Source organism: Falco rusticolus, chromosome 3, assembly GCF_015220075.1.
Source record: "Falco rusticolus isolate bFalRus1 chromosome 3, bFalRus1.pri, whole genome shotgun sequence".
In the NCBI taxonomy this organism is placed as follows: Eukaryota; Metazoa; Chordata; class Aves; order Falconiformes; family Falconidae; genus Falco; species Falco rusticolus.
Genome location: NC_051189.1, coordinates 29,592,596 through 29,610,439, shown reverse-complemented (window position 1 = coordinate 29,610,439; position 17,844 = coordinate 29,592,596). Strand labels below are relative to the sequence as shown.

At 47.3% G+C, this 17,844-nt stretch overlaps 1 protein-coding gene across 1 annotated transcript in view; it reads left to right on the top strand.

Moving 5' to 3' along the window:
- Window positions 1-2,213: 2,213 nt before the first annotated feature.
- Window positions 2,214-17,844, top strand: part of SDC2 (syndecan 2) — a 60,600-nt gene continuing 44,969 nt past the window's right edge. Inside the window, exon 1 of the mRNA XM_037382072.1 lies at window positions 2,214-2,629. Coding sequence (XP_037237969.1) covers window positions 2,570-2,629 — 60 coding nt within the window. The 5' untranslated portion in view covers window positions 2,214-2,569. The remainder of the gene's footprint in view (window positions 2,630-17,844) is intronic.

Genomic DNA, 17,844 nt, shown 5'->3' with positions numbered 1-17,844 from the left:
CCTGCACAGGTTTAAGGAGGTGTGTAAACATGTGGAGGTTTTGCAGGTCTTAGTCCCAAGTTCCTGATGGGCACTGCCCTTATGGAAAATCATGGTCCATGAGGAACCCATTAGCTGCTGTTGTCTTTGCCAAAGGAATACTTCACTGGTTGCAGATGATATTTTGGTCTCTGATAGGTTCTACTGAGCACTAAATCCCTGATAATCACGTATTGTAACATGAATGAAAATGTGAGCTTGGTTTATTTGTTAAAGATATGTCTGAAAGGTCTGAATGCTAAAATCCCACCATGCTGTAGTAAATCACTTGCACCTTGGCGTCTGACAACCCTTAAGATGTTGCCTGTACCCAACTTCTCTGTCTTCAGATTTGTTCTTTTATGTTACTTGTATCTAATGTGGCGTTCTGTTTTCCTGCTGTTAAGGATCCTGCCAGCATAAGGAATTCTATTTCTGGTTCCCACTTTGACTCAGGGCAAGTTGCAATCTCTTTCTCTCTCCCATCCTTGCAGACAGGGTGCCTGTAAGACCCTGTGCCTGTGCAAGGTCCTACAGATTTGGCCCAGCCAGAGTTTCCCTCCCTTTGCTTTACTGCACTTCATGCACCCACATCAAACAGTGCCGAAATTGTTGCTTGGTTGGATTGCAACCCTGCTGCCTACCAAGGAAGGGGATACACAAAATTGGGTCCTAAGTATTTGCAACATACTTTGAAGGAGAAGGATTATATTAAACAATCTGTTTAATATAAGGAACGTATTAAACGATCTGTGTGTGACACCCACGAGGAGCAGAGCGTTGAAAATCTGGTAAGATTTCAGTGGGGAACGCAGCCTAAAAATCAATTACATGGCATGTCCGGAAGGTGGATCTAGAAATAGCAAGCGTGGTAACTGTTGAGAGGTATCACGTTCCTGGGACTGGGCTGCGCAGAGCGAGAGCACTCCAGACAGAGCCACTTACCCCTCTGGGGACAAGGGTCCTGCCACTTCCCAGTGCAGAGCTAGCCGCTGAGCCCACGCTGCACAGGGATCTCCAGGGATGTGTGTTTGCCTGGGAGAGATGGGAGAGTGATGAGTGGGGTGAGAGATCGCTTGTGCCAAGTTAACTTTATTTTTTTTTTCTTACATGGCATTCCTGTTTTGATAGGAAGGCAACCAGAGCGGGAACTGAAGGCAGTAGGGATCTCAACACCACTCGTCAGCCAAAGTGCTCGCCAGAGAGCAGGGCAAGCAAGGCAAAGGGCGTGGAAAAGCATCTACCCGGGAAAAACATCTGCCTGGGGAATCTCCCCGGGCTCTTCTTGCCCCCTCTGGGGCTGGGGTCCTCTAAGAGGGATAGGTTTTGCTAACACAGAAGAGGCCATTATGGTCCTTGTGACCATTTGACTAGGGCTATAAAATGCTGCCTGCAGCCTTCTGAATTAAATCACAACCGGTAGCTTGCAAGCAAGACTGATATATTTTGCTTTCCTGGTTATTGCTCCTTTCCCATGTCCAATGACTGATGTAATATGTGGACACGTTCAGCGGTGGAAACAGGCTGGCATAGGCAAGTGGATTGCGCTGAGGCTCCTAAGCTCTGCAATACCACCATTTTCCCCAGCTGAGAAATACCATGGGCTAGTCATTGCAAGACTTCTTGTTTTGGCTGCTGGGGCAGACATTTGTGGTGCTGTCAATTCCTGCAATATTTATTTTGAAGACACAGCTCCTGGATCCACGTACCTAGGTACAAATCGCGGCTATTACATGCCACCCCCTCAGCCCTGAAAGTTTCTAGTCTTCTTGTTAAGGGAGCAAAGTCCAAAACGATCGAACCTCGGGGCAGACAGCCAAGTGAGGATCCGAAGTGGGCCGGCATTTAGGGATCTCCCCCCTCCCCGTGATTTTTAACGCCTCCGTCCTGTGTTTTCCGACAGTTGAGGCTGCCAGCCCGGCTAACTGGGGAGGGTGGCGCGGAGCGGCGATGCGCAGTTGGGCACAGCACTAAACACAGCGGCAGCGCTCAGACTGCCCTTGGAAAGAGGGAGCCTTCCACGTCCTCGCTCTTACACCGAGGCCAGCCCTCGGTCGGCCCGCGGCGCTACTCATGTTTTCCACTGGGGGGGAGGACGAGAGAGGGGAGACCGGGGCGGAGGAGAAGGAGAAGGAGGAGGAGACGGGGGGCGGGGGGGGAAAGTTGCTTGAATTTGCGAGGGGCGAGAGCCGGCGGCGGCGGCGTGCCGCCTCCTTCCACTGGCTGGGGGAGCTGCCAATCTGTGTTGTAATCCTGCAGGAATTTCTGCGGGGTTTAACTGGGAGCCGCGCCGCCGCCGCCGAGCACTCGGGGCGGAGGGAGAGCGGCGGAGCCGGCAGCGCGCAGCCTGCAGCCCGGGCGCCCCAGCGCCGCGCAGCATCGGGCCGGCCGCGCAGCGGCGGAGCGGAGCGCGGAGCGGAAGGAGCGCGGCGGCCGGCGGGCGCCCCCGGCCCTGCCCCGCGCCCCCCCGGGCGCTGCCGAGCGCCGCCGCCCCCCGGTTTCTCCTTTGTGCCCGGCCCCAGGCGGCCGCCGCGCCGGTTCCGCGGGAATAATGCGGGGCGTGTGGCTAGCGCTCACCGTCAGCTTCGTGGCCTGCGCCTCCGGGCAGCCGGTGAGTCCCGGGGCGGAGGGGAGGGCGGCGGCGGCGGCTCCGCGGGGCGCGGCGAGACGGGACGGGACGGGGCGGCCGCCTGGGCTCCGTCTGCCAGCGCGGGGCGCGCAGCCCTGGTCCTGGCCGCGGTATCGCCGCCCGCCGGGTCAGCGGGCCGGTTCGCGGGAGCATCTGTTGATAGCCGAGGGCTCTGCAAACATCAGACACCCCCCCCCCCCCAAAAAAAAAAAAAAAATTAGAAAAAGAGACCTCCCTCCCAAAAAGCCATACGAAGCCGAGCGGAGCACCCTGCCGCCCTCCAGCGAGCCGCAGCCGAAGTTTGCCGCGACGACCCAGCCGCCTGCCGGCCCTGGAGCCCCCCCGGTGCCTCGTTCCCTGCCGCCCCGAAGGAGGGGGGGCTGCCCGGTTGCCGTGGGGCGGCCGAGGGGCGGCGGCGGCGCGGGGCTGGGGCCGGAGCCCTCGGGGCGCTGCGTCCGGCGGGGCTTTGTGCCGGGCCGCCCCGCACCGCGTCCGAGCAGCCGCCCGCGGAAAATGCCGCTTCCCCCCGGCTCCGCGGGCGGTGAGGCGGGAGCGTCGCCTGGCAAAATGAGCCCACCCCGGCCGGTTGCTAAAAAGAGGAAAAAAAGCGGTAACTAACACCCCTTGGCTGCGCGGCGCAGGAGCCCCCAAAACCGTCGTGTGCGCCGAGCTGCTGCGCCTCTCCTTGCGCGGGGCGCAGCGCTGCGCGCCTCCCGGCCGGCCGCCTGTCCCGGCTGCGGAGCCGCCGGTGCCGGCTGCGGGGAGCCCGAGCCTGCCGCTGGCCCCGCCGGCCCTGCCCCTGCGGGCTTGCTGCGGGATGCTGGGGGTAATGCCGCTGTTTACACTTTTCCGAGCCACAAGTGTATTTGCTAACCGGGGGCCTCTGCTTAATGCAATTAACTCGGTTACCGGGATTTGTACCGCGGGAAAAGCCACTCTTGGGCAAAGCGCTCCCGCTCCGCCGCAGCACGGAGCCGGTGAAGGCGGGCCACAGGGTTTTAGTCTTTCTTTTGCATCGGTAGATCTGAGGTTGCCTCGATTGCATTGAGGGAAGGGGGCATGCGAACGACACCGTTGCATTGTTGGGGCAAATATTAGGAAATAATAAATTGAGGTTTCAGTATGAAATTTTAAAAAAAAGCATGACAATTTAATCCAATTAAAATGAGCCGCTCCACTGAACTAAATAATGTCACTAGCTTGGGTTAACTTTGGAAGTTGTCTAGCTATTGTATAAATTAGCCCAGTCACAGCCTTGGTGAAATCAGGCTCATCATCAGGGATTTCTAAGGATACAATTGCAAAACACTTTTCTTAAGGACTAATTAAAAAAGGTTTGTGTAGAACACGGACTCCTGTTTCCGCTAAGTATGACTGCACTGCAGAAACACCCTTGGCTAATGAGGTACAATATACTTTAATTTTATAGAAATACTGTTATTACAAAGTTCTCTGATGGTGTAGTAACTATTAAACTGCCACAGTAATTAGTAAAGTATTAAGTTTTATGGGTTTTTGCCTTGGGATGAACACGCTGCGGCAGCGTGAGGCGGGTTGTCAGGGCGTACTGGGGCAGCGCGGTTTGGGGGGCAGAGGGGGAGTGAGGTGGGGGGAGCCTGCCTGGCCCTGGTGCAGTGCCCTTGCTGCTGCCAGAAAGTTGTGGAGAGATTGGAAAAGTAAAGGGAAAAGTTCCCTTTTCTCCACCCTCTGCTCCCCGCCCCCCCCCCCCCCCCCCCCCCCTTTCTTTCACTGATTCTGGCAGCAGCTACATAGTCCCTTAAGGTAGGATTTTGTAGACGGGTCTCTGGGAAATGATAGATGCCGAATCTGTAGTCTCTGCAGAAATTGGTCCTAGTTGTAAGAGGAGTTTTATATGGATGCTTAAGAAGACCTGCTAGCTCTCCGGAGCACTGTCAAGTGGGTTTAGCTCTAAATTTCTTCCCCTTTTTTTGATTCTGGTATTTATTATCTAGGCGAAGCTGTAAGGGAAAAAAAATCTCATTTCTGATGAAATAAATTATCCAGGAGTTTTTTTTTGAGCAAGGTGGGGGAAGGCAGCAGGTCATTTTGTTTCCAAAAGCAGTGAGTTCCCTGTGTTTGCTGCATGTAACCAAGAAACCTTTTTATTGGGGTAGGCCAAGTAGATGTCAGAGCCGTGTTAAAAATGGACTGGAAATGAGACCTGCCCCTGAACCTGGGAGCGGTTTGTCCGTGCTGGGTGCATGCTTCGTGCGCCCTGGCGTGGGCTGTCGTGCTGCAGATGTGCTCTGCTGTGCCGTGCCTGCTCTGGGGGCGTGGGTGGGATGCAGAGGGTGATGGGGACTCCGACCTGTTTGTGGCAACCTGTGCATGGTGGCAGGCATTGGCCACATCAAAGCCAGTGAGTCTCAGCCAGGGCTTGTGGGGTGGTTTGCTGCCATCAGCACAGCGTGCGGTGAGACATCAGGTTGGAGTGGGGTCTTGTAACCCCAGCAGGCCTGGAAGAACATGGAGGATTCACCCAGGCTTGGCTAACGGCAAAAAAATGTGCTTTTTAGCTACCTTGAAAGTTTCCTCATTTGCTTGTAGGAGAAGGAATGAGAGCGACATGAAACTGCTGGGAAAAAAAGGCAAACTCTCAGAAAGGCCTGATGTGCCTGTGAAAAGGCTGGGTCCGGTCCTGATGGTGGTGGGAGTCAGCTCTTGCTGATTTTAATAGCACCAGAGAGCAGCGCCAAGTATCCAGCTGTACTTGTCAGCTCCCATTCAGAAGAGGCGGATAAACCTTCCTGTTTCATCCTGGTGCGCAGCAGTGGGACGAACGGTTTTCCAGAGCTTGTGTGATGGTCTAATCCTCTCTGCAAGCCCAAGCGCATGTTGGGAAACTTTGCTGGCTAGCAGGTTGTGCTGCATACCGCGGCACTATAGCGCTGCTCTCCTAACAGAAGGTTAATCATCGCTCTCCTTGTGAGGTTTCTGGAGTCTGAAGACTTTGCTTTGCGTCAGCAGTGCATGTCGGGGGTGGTGTTGGTGTTGGTTTTTAGGCTTTCAGTAAAATAGAGCACTGGTGCATCAATGTCAACTAGGTAGTCTTTCAGCTTCTTCTGCAAGCGTCTGAGCACTGATTTGTTGGCCTAAATGTAGTTACTGAGGGATGATCCAAGGTTAATAGTTGGTATATTTTTCAGAAGTATTTAGTATTTTAGAAGCATGACGCTGTCATTTTACTGCTTTTGTTTCTAATGGTTATTTTGCTTTTGGAATTTGGAAAATTGATAGCGTGTTGGGGAGGAGGAATGCTGTTTTCCTGAAAAAGGCAGCTAGACTTTGGACATAGTAATTAGAGGAGAAGAGAGAAGAAGGGCTGAAGAGATGGGTGGCGTTTCAGATTTATATGCCATGTGTGTCTCTCCTAAGCATGTTAAATCTGCATAGCCAAGTAAGTTCCAAAGAAATGTAGGAGGCTTTTTTAGTCTTGATTTATTTCCACCCTTCCCCAACTCACATGAACTTTTTCTTCTCACTGTAGAATTAATAAATATCCATCCAGTGCTTTTTGTGACCTGGCAGCACCTGTAATCAGTCAGCAGCATCTGCCATGGCTGCTTCCCTTACTCTAGCTGAGTATCTCCGTGCTCCCATCCAACAGCTGCCTGACTGATGTGCTCTGGGTTTTACCACCAGTTACAGTTCTGGTGCTGCAATGAAGCTGTCCCTTAGCTGGATGTTCACAGGAGCCACTTTCTGGGAATAGGTTTCCCTCCCAGGTTAGCTTATCTTTTAAAAATTGAAGAACAGATGATTCTTGACCTGAGATCAAACACTGAAGCAGTTTCTCTTTTTAATATCTTAGCCCCAAGGTCTGCATTGGAACTGACTTAATATTCAGGTCTGAAGTGCAGAGATGTTTTCTCTGCATTTTTTTCTAGATCCTTATCAAGGAAGCAGATGAGAGCCTCATCTTCAGGAACAAGTCGGAACAAATATCTCTGGGTTTGAAGTCAGGTACTGGGATTGTTGTTCTTGGGCAGATGACACCTCTGTGGTAGGTTTGAGGCAATTTCTGCAGGTAATGGGATAAAGATGGTGGACTTAGGAGGAAGAGCTGTAAACCTTGGGTTTGTTTGAAGTTTTGATGGATCTGTGGTGCTAATCTTAAGTGTAATCTCAGGATGACCAGATCAAGGCCTAATTTTTTGACTAATGGAGGTCAAAGCCTAGTTTCTTGGCTAGCAGAGGTATGAGTTATGAAAACCTCCGTGTCAAACACGCAGCCATGATCTAACGCCTCCAGGGAGGATGTGGAGAGCTACCTGCTGTCCTCGGTGGGGAACATAGTGTTTTGGCAGGGAGTCTTGAGCTCGGATAATAGCTCATTACTCCGTGCAGCAGCTGACCTTCCTGCAGAGCAGCCAGTCGTTTGCAGGGCTCTCTGTTTGCCCTGCTCTTGATGGCCAATTGTCTTTATAAAACGTTGAGCAGAGGCATACGGATGCCATTTATTAATTACATTATCTCACCAAATTGACTTTTGCCATTGACCAGTTTAAACATTTTCCTTATGGCAAAGAATTACGAGCTTTAGTAAGGCTTAGTGGCTGAACAAAGGGCTCTTGTCTAGTTACGGAAAAGTACTCTTTTTGTCTTCTGAATAAATCTGACTGACTATGAATTTTAACAGAAATGTTGTGTTTGAGACTGGCAAGCTTATTCAAGGCCCCATGTAAGACCCTGCTTGAATGTAAGTCATAAAGATGCCCTCTGTGCTGCCGCAGTTGAGAGAGGATGCACAAGTCATGAGCAAGTGGTTTGGTCCACATTCAAGTTGCTTTGCTCTCTGTGTTGTAGCTAGCATGAGAGAATTACTGCAGGCTGTTCTCTAACAACTTGTTGTTTGGTTATCTTTGGTGCATGCTTACAAGATGATAATAAACTGCTGTCTGTAATCTTTTCAGGACTAGTAATTTATTCATAGGTTACATGGCACTATTCAGTGATTTGGGAGCAAGATTTCTCTTGCTCATGTTGAAATATAATTTGCAATCTCTCGAGTAAAGACTGCATTAGTGTTTGACCCTGTAATAATGACAGTTCTCTGTATGCATTTTGTTTTCTTGATTAGCTCAGCCCCAAGGGATGCTTTCAAAAGCATACTGGAAATTTAGGCAGAAATACAAAATACATGTAATCCTCAAAAGTATTGGAAAACTGATTGCAGTAGGAGAAAACACAGCATTTAACAACTGTTTGCAACAAGTACTTTTGTGCTGAACAAATTATTTTTGTTGATCTCTCAAGCAGGGGGTTCATTTAAAGAGAAATAATGACTAATAGGGTGGTGATGAATCTGTGGAACTCGGCTTTGTCTAGATAGGCTATTAGTGTGTCGTATAAGCTGTGCTTAACTAAAGCTTGAGCTGGACCCTCCATCTGAAATCACTATTTTTAGTTTACATATAAACTTCTACAGAAATCTCCCTTCTAAGCTAAATTGTTTTGTTCCAAAGGTGAATTGATTTGGGAGAGTTCAAATAAAAACCTGTTTGGCTGTGTTTGAGTTGCACGCATAAAGATAAATACATACTTTGTACTTGTATTAGTGTTAAGGAGACAAAGGGACTTGTAGAAGGTCAAACAGCCTGCGGTATACACAGGAACTGAATCAAAATGTTCAGAAACCACCATTGTCGTTCACAACCAAAATGTATTGTCTGTATTTAAATACTGTGCTGTCAGACATGTTTTGTTCCTGCTTGATTAACCATAATAAAGCATAATTTTCTCTAGAGGTGCTTCCACACTAATGGAGGTCAATTGTCACCTTTCAGATCAGTGTGAAGTGGCCCATGCTTAGTTGCTGAAATGTATTTCAGCGGTGTGGCTGCAGTGGTCTCACAGAGCTGTAGGAGACAGTGCTGCTGAAGAATATAGCCTGGGAGGTGAAGTACTTCTTGGGGAGCAGTTGGGTACATGATCAGCGTGGCATCAAGACTCAGTAAGTTTTGAGAGAGAAGAAAAATGTAGTGTACTTGCTTCCACATGAATGAATAACTTCACTAGGTCTTCCATTTCTCCTACCTTCCACAGGATCCTCTCTGGTTTGTCTGCTCCTGTCCCACTATTAGTTATACAAATAGAAGCAAGCTTTCCTCTTTCTCTGGGCTGAGCTGCATTTATTCCAGCTGCAGTGACTCTGCAGTACCTGCAGGAACAGCTGGCTGGACACAGCAGCTGGAGGGCACAGCTGTGGCCAGCCAAAGCCCCATGCACTTGGTCTGTTTTGGCTTTTAAGAGCCGAGTCTTGTTTGCTTTTTGGACTGGGGTCTGCAGGGGAAGGCTAATGCCAGGTTTGAATACATGTTGTATCTTGCAGGCTGTGAAGAGGAGAGATGTCCAGGAGACAGATTCTTCCTTTGCTGGGTTCTTTATCCATGCTTGCTCAGGATATGGAGATTCCAGAATCAGTGTGTCACTTAAACTGACTACCAGTTGAAACCCTCCACATTCCTTTTGAATCCCTTTCAAGTGTTGTGCAGTTCCACGTTCAAATATGCAGGTGTGGGGGTGTGACGTTGATGGTGTTCTTATTATTTAAAATGAAAACCTGCAAGGGAAGCAAAGCGGAAAGGTGAAGCTAGTTCAAAGTAATGGAAATGCACCATCGTTGGGACATCTGAAAATCGAGCTTCTGTTGAATGTAAATTTGTGTCATTGCATAAATAAAAATAGGTATGGCTTAGCTCTATAAATAATAATAGTGTATAATCTCAGCAAGGATGTGCATAAAATAATGTTGCTGCGAAGCAAGATTCTGAGTTTTCTGTGGAAGAGGGATTGCAGAACATGCAGGTCCTGTCCTGGCCGTGGACTGGCTTGTGTCTCCTCCCAGTCAGGAGCTCAGGGACACTTGGTACTTGCCACTAGTGGCAGTTCGAGCACAGTGAATGGAAGTGTTTGTGCAGCAAAGAGAAGGAGCGTCTGTGAACAGGGTATGCGAAATTTGGTTGTATTTGTGACTGGCTTGTGTAAGTCTCATTGTGAAAGGTTCTCAAGAACTGATGTGGCAGCATACTACGTTGGAAGATTAATACTTTAGGATCACTAGTGACTTAAGCATCTGTAGTCTGTGGAACTCACAGGCCTCTCTCCCCATGGTAGACAAGAAGGATGACTAGTCCTGGAGGTAGATAGGAAAAGTTACTGAAGAGCCGTGTATGTCTTCTAAATTCTTGTCTTTGATGGAGTTGCTTATGGTTTTCCAGTCATGTGCTCTTTGATTATTTCTCATCTGTGAAGGCTGATATTTTTGAATGTAACATCTAAAATGTCATGAAATGAAACTTCTTGGGGTATATTTGAAATTATCTGTTCATAGAGAGTGGCTTCCACAGAGCCTGTGCTCTCTGCAGCTGCTGCATTTCTAGCTTGGAAGGCCCTTGAAAGTTTTTTTTTGTGTGTGTATTTTATATAGATCTTTATTCTACACAGATGTCTCTGTTACATATATTTTTATTTTATATACTTTTGTGTGTGTATCTTTTACAAAAAGTAAAGATTTTTTTTTGCCTTTTACAAAAGGCAGTCTGTCTTTCAAGTGTCAGGAGAGGAAAGGCCAGCAGAACTTGAGAAGGTCTCCCAGTTAAATAAACAGATCAAAATTGCTCTCAAAATTGTCTTAACAATTCTCTTGGCCCGAATTAGTGTAGAAGGAGCAGCTTCTCTGACCTTACTTACCAGGAAAAATAAGCTTTAAACAGGAGGTGGTCTTTACAAATGGTTTTCTTCTTGCTTCTTCACTTGTGATTTAATACAACAATTTCATAACAGTTTTCCCCCAGAAGTATGATTTGATCCTCCATAGCTCCCAAAGGTGCTTTTGGTTTGATTCTCCAGCACAGCCTTCCCTCTGCCCTCAAAGCCCTGGTAAGGGGTCACTGCAAAATGTGAATGAGTTGGAAAAAATTTGTTCTAAAGAGAAAAACTGGGAATAGTGGTTGGCACAGGTCTGTACCTGACCTGGCCAGGCTGGGAGGTCACACCAGAGCTGTTGTGACCTGAATGGATTCCCAGCTCAGCTGAAATTGTCTGTCCGTGTTGCAGCTTGGGCCACTTGAATTTGCCTTTTCCTCCCTTTTGACCAAAACGCTTTGGTGGACACGTCTGTCTGCTCTGTGAAAATGTGGCAGAGGTCTCTAGAAGTTTCCAAAGGGTTTGGCAGTGAGCAGGAGGTGGATGAGGAAGCCCTGTGGCAAGCCACGAGATGCTTTCTGCTCTTCTGGTAGGACTGGTGGTCCTTCCCGCAGAGTATTGGTGTGCGGAAGGGAGGGGTGACACAAGAGTGTTGAAAAAGCACCAACTCTGAAAACTGACATAAAAAAAGATCCACTGATAGCATTTCAGAGCCTGATCTCCAGCCTATTGAATAATGTTTGGATGCTTCAATGCCACTTAAAGGCCTGACTGTGCAGGGTTTGAGGGTGCGGAAAGTGGGTACCATGGCCACCTGTTAAAAACTGACTTTCCTCCTTAAAGCGCACAGGTGCTGGAGAAGAAAGGACATTTAACATACTCAACTTTGAGTATGGCTGGTGGTCTCCCATCATGGTTCTTACTGGAAATGCTTTTCTCTCCGGTGGTGTTTAGCTCAAGGAGCAATGCTGTGTTGAAGAGCAGGGCTATGTTCTGCAAGGGGGGCATCTCTTTGCCTTTGAGCCGGCTCAGGCTCAGTAATAAATAGCCTTTCTGCTGGGTTGGAGAGGCAGAGGTGTGCCTGTGCCACCGTGATGGGACTCACTGGATGGAAGGAGCTTACCAGCTCCTGATGATGGAAGAGTATTAGGTCTAAAATGGTTTGAGATAGTACTCAATAATATTGCTATGCTGAAAATGCTATTCTTGTCTGTTTTGTAACTATAGGGCATTGGAAAGGGAAAATGACCTGTCTTTCCTTTTGTTCTTGTTCTTACTGTGATTCACAACCTGAAAAACTTACTTTGCCCTCAGCTGGTCTGGGATTTTGTGCTTTCACTAATGCTGCTTTCTTGACCATATCTCTCCCAATTAACCAAGAGCTGGTGACTTGGCATCTTGATGTAGGTCTCTTCTGGTGGACACCTCTAATTGGTCTTCTGCCTGGTGGCATAAATTGTCATATATAAAAGCCAGATAAACTTAGTAGTGATGAAGGTTTTCTGATACTTTTTTTGAGAACCCTGAATCTTGTTTGTGGGTTGAAAAAGTCTTCTGGGTTTGTGAATATGTAGTAATGCTCCTGAGGTCAGGTACCAATCATTCTACTTTTTGTTTTTCTGACCTTCTCTATCTGCATGGGAAGAATTAGGCAGCTTTGGGTTATGACAAAAAAATGTCTGTGAAAAAAAGTTGGTGCTTTATAATATACAGATAGCGGTCTTTGTGATACTTCTTCACCTTGTTACTTCTTGATGTTTCACCTAACACCTGAGGATCTTACCTCCACTGGCTTAAATGTGTAAAGGTATTTGACCTGAGGAAGACTGAGGAGAAAACTTCTTCTGGCAGATGCTGTCAGTCTCAAACAAAGTAGGTAGGATTCCTTGTCACGAAAATTGTGGCTGTACAGACAATCAGAGTTGGCATGGTTCCCACAAAGTAGAGTAGCTCACATGGCATTTCTGTATTTGTGATCAGAGATGAAGGGGTCCTAAGGGAGGATTAGCAAGAGTATTTTGGGCAATTTCTCTGTGGCTTCCTAGAGATGCACAGAAAAAGCTAATCTCTTTCTCTCCCTTGTTATTTAATTCAGCTAACCTAATTGGAAAACCTCCTTAGAGCAGTCTCTGGCAGCTAGCTGTAGCAGCTGTACAATTAGCAGTGTCACCTAACAGGAGAGCAAAACAAGGAGCAGTAGGAAACTGGAGGTGGGTGTTTCTGTGTATCTTAACAACCCTCCCAAGAGCCAAGCTTGCTAGAGTGAACTCAGCTGTGAATTTTAAGAGCTAAAAAAAACCAAGGGAAAAGTCTGAGTTTTTAAAGAATTACAATTCTGAATGCCTCGATTTTCTTACTGCTAGTCTTGTTATGCTGTTAAGCTCCACAAAAGGTATATTTGACTCTAGAGTTACTGTTTTGGCTGTATAACCCCCTCTTACTCCCTGGAAGTAGTTTCAGGGGTTTAGGCTTTTTTATAGTTTACTTACAGAATAATTTATTAATGAAATTTTACACAAACATGACTGGATGTGGGGGCTGGTAGGCTCTGTTGCCCATTCCTCGGGGTGTAAGCAGTAAAGCTGAGTGGGGAGGAGATGTATGATTAACTGCTTTATGTATCTGGGGACAGTTCTGTGGCCTTTACTCCCCCAGCTTGGCTACTGGAGTATGCTTTATTTCGGGATAGCCCTGGAGCCCCTTAGGAAGGGGGGGTTGGCATGCAGGAGAGCATCAGCCCTGGGGCTGACTGTGCTTGGGCAGGGCAGGAGGTGACGGCTGGTGGCAGTGATGCTCCCTGGCCGCACGGTTCAGGGCTGTGCATAGGCACCAGAGTGCAGAGACTAGTTTGTATATGAATCACCGACTTGGCACTTTACAGCCTCACATCATTAATTACTGTGATGGTAATATCATTTAGTTATACATGTATATTCAGGGAGTGCTTAGTTAAGAGTATGCATGGGGCAAGTAATAATTTCCCAATCTGTGTAGAGTTACGCGGTCGTCATATTTGAAATGTGTGACCCATGGTTATAAAGGATGGGTTTTGGAAGTGCTATTAACCGAGTGGCATATGTCAGGGACTGGAAAATGTAGGCTATTTATAATTATCCACAGGTGGAGAGGAAAGCAGCCATGCACAGTACCAGTAATAATTATCAGCAGCATAGAAGTTCATCTCTTAAGCTGTTGGGTCTAATGCACTAAAAAGTATTTGATCTGAAGTCTGGCACAGCCTTCAGATGGAGCTGTTCAAAGGCATTCTGACCTAATTTTGCTGCGGAAGTGTGCGAGCCTTCCTCATTCCCCTAATTTCTTGCAGAAGGTTTCGATGATAAAGTCTTCATCCCTTACACGTGCATGTATTTTACCACAGAACATTTGAATAAAAACAGCCATTACAAGCCAGGTGGTAAATATAGCATGCAGCTTAACAGAAAAGACCTTCAATTAAGCAGAGGCAGGCCCTTCTCCTGTGCTTTGCAGTTGTCAATTAGCTTTCCTTAAGACTTTTTTTTTTTTTTTTAATTTGCTGGGTCCTTTTGTGACTAACTGCAAAGCCTGAAGTGCAGTGCTGGCTCTGTGTGTATGAGTTAAGACTGTGTTACGCTGGACTTCTATTTCAGTGAACATCTCTAAAATATGAAGCAGCTTATAAATAAAAGTTTGTTTTCTTTTCCAGGGAAATAAATCATTAAATTATAACACATTGTCCATGGAGCTATGTAAATTTATTGGTCAAAGCATATAGCGTAGGTGCTTTGGCTTTCCTTTGGATAAATCAAAGCAGATGTAATGACATTATGTCTTAATGGGCTTTTATCCTCAAAAGAAAAGGGAGGGAAAAAAAAGACTATTTTTCAATCGTGGTATGATAGAGCATACTGCAGGGATGGATATTGCTCCGTGTTATTGGCTATGTAGGTATAGGCTGTTTTTATCAGAAGATAGAAACTAATGAAGTAACCTGAACAGAGGGGTTTTAAATTCTGTCTAACCTGTTACTCATACATTCTCTCATGCCATTATCACCGCAGTGGTGGTGTGAGACTACCATTTTCCTACTAGAAATGTCACTTTTTGTTCAGTGTGGTTTTTTTGACTTGTGCTGATGGTGTTTCTGAGCAATACTGCACAGTACATGGTAACTATAGTGCACCTAATTGTAATTTGTATCTTAAGTTCTTTACTTGCTCTTTTTCTCTGCTGTCTCTTGTACTTCCATCCTCATTAGACTGATCTCCCTCCCTGCTCCACTGCTTTTGTGCTGTCAGGCAAGCCAGGTGACTGTTAGGATTGGCACTGCTCTTCAGTCTCATGTTGCAAGTACAAGATCCAAGAGCAGAAGAAAGGGTAGACAAAAAACTGGGCTTGCTCTGGTCCTTTGCCCACCCTCAGGAATCCTTACGCTCACTCATCCTGTGGCAGTGAAAGAGAGGGAGTGGGGAGGAGGTGGCTGGGAGTGACCAAAGTACTGGCAGAGCTGTTGGTGGGGAGGGGATGCTGGACTGCTGACACCTCTTGGCCAGACCATAATTCAAGGGAAAACCTGGAGGTGACTGGTCTGGGGTGGGGAAGAGCCACTGTATACTAGCTCTATCTTTGACTCGTCAGCTGTGCCTGACAGCGTTGGAGCACATGAACCAAGTGTTTAAGCAGATGTGGATGATTCGAGCACTGCATCCCTCATCCCCTTTGCTTTTTGGAAAGTGAGTGTGTGGAGCCAAACTTTGCAGCTTGGCATTTCTCTCTGCTCTTCAGGTTTTCTTGAAAGGCTTTGTAGTCTTTTCTCAGACTGGGGAAGGATGGGTATGGTGAGTGCAAGGTGCTGCTAAAGCTGGTGCTCCTCTTCTGACCCACAGCATCACTTCAAAACTTATTTTTGTGCAAATCACCATTTGCCTGTTTAAGTGATCAGTAACTGCTGGCTCAGATGGAGGGGGAGCCGGTGGAAGTTGGGACAAGTTGGAGAAGTATCAGTTTACCGAGGGCACTGTGATCAAGGTGACAGCTGCTTTCCTTATGCTATACTGAAACAAAATATCCCAAACCCTTCCACAGAGCCTCACCAAATACATTAACCACCGTGCTTTTACTGTTTCCACAAGTTGGTGGAACACTTAGCACTGTTGGCTAATGAAATATTGGAGTGTTAAACTCTTTCCATGGATACCGGAGGGGAAAATGTTGAGTGTTGCTACCTACCCCAGGAGTGCAGGCATGTGTGTGCACTAATGAAGGTTTTGGAGGCAGGCGCTGCGGGGAGGGAAGCGGTTTCTCCGCAGGGTGCTTGTGCACCCACTGTAGGTGCTGAGCGTGGCACAGGGGGAAGAGGAAGGGTGGGCTCCAGCGTGCCCGGGGGGATTATCTGTGGCTCAGCAGCTGCTGTCTGGATGCTTGCTTCTCCATACACTGCATGGTAAGCAACCTGTTAACACCACCCTGTCTCCCTCCCACTCCTTCCAAGCTATTTACACTTGCCCTTAAGTAACCATTTCTTTCTTTGGCTACTTAAGCTGACACACTTTGAGATACTTGGGAGTGAAAAATGGGAGGTGCTACTTGAAATAGCCTTGATGTGCTGCTGGGGAGAAGGCGTGTTTGAGGAGCAAGCTACAAGAGTCCTCTCTGAGCTCCATTTATACTGCCCCTCGAATAATGCCAGATGATTTATATTATTTTAAACAAAAATTCCTGTGGGTGTCTTAAACACAGAAAACGCCCCACAAAAATACCTTGCTGGGTTTTTGGGTGCGGTTTGTTTCCAGTGATGAAGGGTGAGCATGTGTGGGGAAGAGGTTTACGTGAAAGAATAAGATAAATGAAGACCGTGAGAAATTACTAGTCTTGGGCTTTATTGTGGGACTGTAACTAAAGTTTTAGGAATCAGACTCTGGTACAAAGCCTTTTCTTAATAGGCTCCCCTTCAATGAAAACTACTCTTGTGCTTAGTTTTTGGATTGCCAGAGGCTTTGCTCCTAGAGCAGTCAGCGGGCTGTAAGCTGTGGTTTCCTTCGAGGCAGGGGGACCTATTCCCAGTCCTCTGTGGAAGGGTCTGCTGCAACAGGCAGCATCAGGAAAAGGGAGGTTAAACTGGGAAACCTGAGTCTGTGAAGACGGCAAGGTTGAGAGACTTAAAAATTGTGGTGGGGAAAGGCAAGAGTGAACTTCCAATTGCTGAGCCTTACTGTATGGAAAGTGTAGCTGTTACGTGCTGACTGCCACATCCCCTTTCTGGTTAGGAAAGGCAAGAACAAGAAGTGAAAGGACACTGAGAAGATCAGCTGGATTAAACTTCACTCACACAGGTCTGATAAAATGCACCAGGAGTTTCACTGAGTGTATTTTAAGAGGTGTCTGTAAAAGGCTGAGGCCAGTGGAGCTGCAGCAGGAGGGAGGGTCTTCAGCTTCAGGGTGTGCCGGAGGCTCCTTCGCTGCCAGGAGCTCACTCCATGCAGCCCTCCTGTTTTACTGGGCTGCCAGTGTGACTGGAAACCTCCCCTTTCCCTAGCTACAGAGCCTTCTTCCCAGCTTATGGAAAAGCACGTCTATCACTTCATTTGTGGTCGGTGACGTGAAATGTTTCCAGAGTTGAGAGTACACTCTGAGCAGTGCTGATACTCCCATCAGGGCAAAGAAACCGGGTGAGACTTAACATATTGGTAGAGCATGAACTCTATTTTCTGGCTTGCAGCTGCTTGGTTATTTCAAAGCACTGAGTTTATCCTTTTATCTTTTCTCAGTTGCACCTAACTTGGGTGAAGCCTGTGCTGTGTGGGGACCATGTAGAAAGACGTGCATTTTGAAGCAGAGAAGCTGGTCGGTAGTGAGGAAGCATGAAGATCTGACAAGCAGCTTTTGTACCTCATGATTTTTACTCTTAGAAGGTCTGGAGCTCTAGATGCCCCAATAACAAATCTTCCATGAGCAGAAGACTAAGCTATGTAGGTCACGACAGCCGTGGTTGCATCCAGGCTTTCCCAGTGGAACTAGTTGATCTGAACCCTTGCAGGAGAGTGGCTGCGGTGTGCCAGGTCCCTGCTCATGCAGCAGAGATCCCGCTCTCCTGCGTTTGCAAAATTCTTGAGTTTCTTTTTTCCTTACAATGCAAATAGAGGCTGAAATTGTAAAGCTGACCTCTTGCATAGGTGACAGCTTCTTCCAAGGGAGAAGGAACAAACACCAAGGAAATTAAAGGGAGAGTTGTTCTAATAAGAATCTTTTAGGGCTGTTTTGTTTTCTTTTCCTGTAATTATTTTTAATCCTCTACTGCCGGCAGTGTAACAGGCATCAGAAGAAGGCAGTGTGTTCATTAGGTGTGGTGCAGGACTTGTGAAGCCTGACCAAAATGAATAGGCTTCACTGGATGGTCATTGAGTACATGCTCTGGAAATAACTCCTTCATTTTCTCTTGGGGTTTGGGAGATGAAGGGAGACTTTCTTTCAGCCCTCCTACTTATTTAAAATAATATGCTGGCATGCCAAGCAGGGCAGAATTTATTTTTTCTAATGCTGGGAGAAGCAGC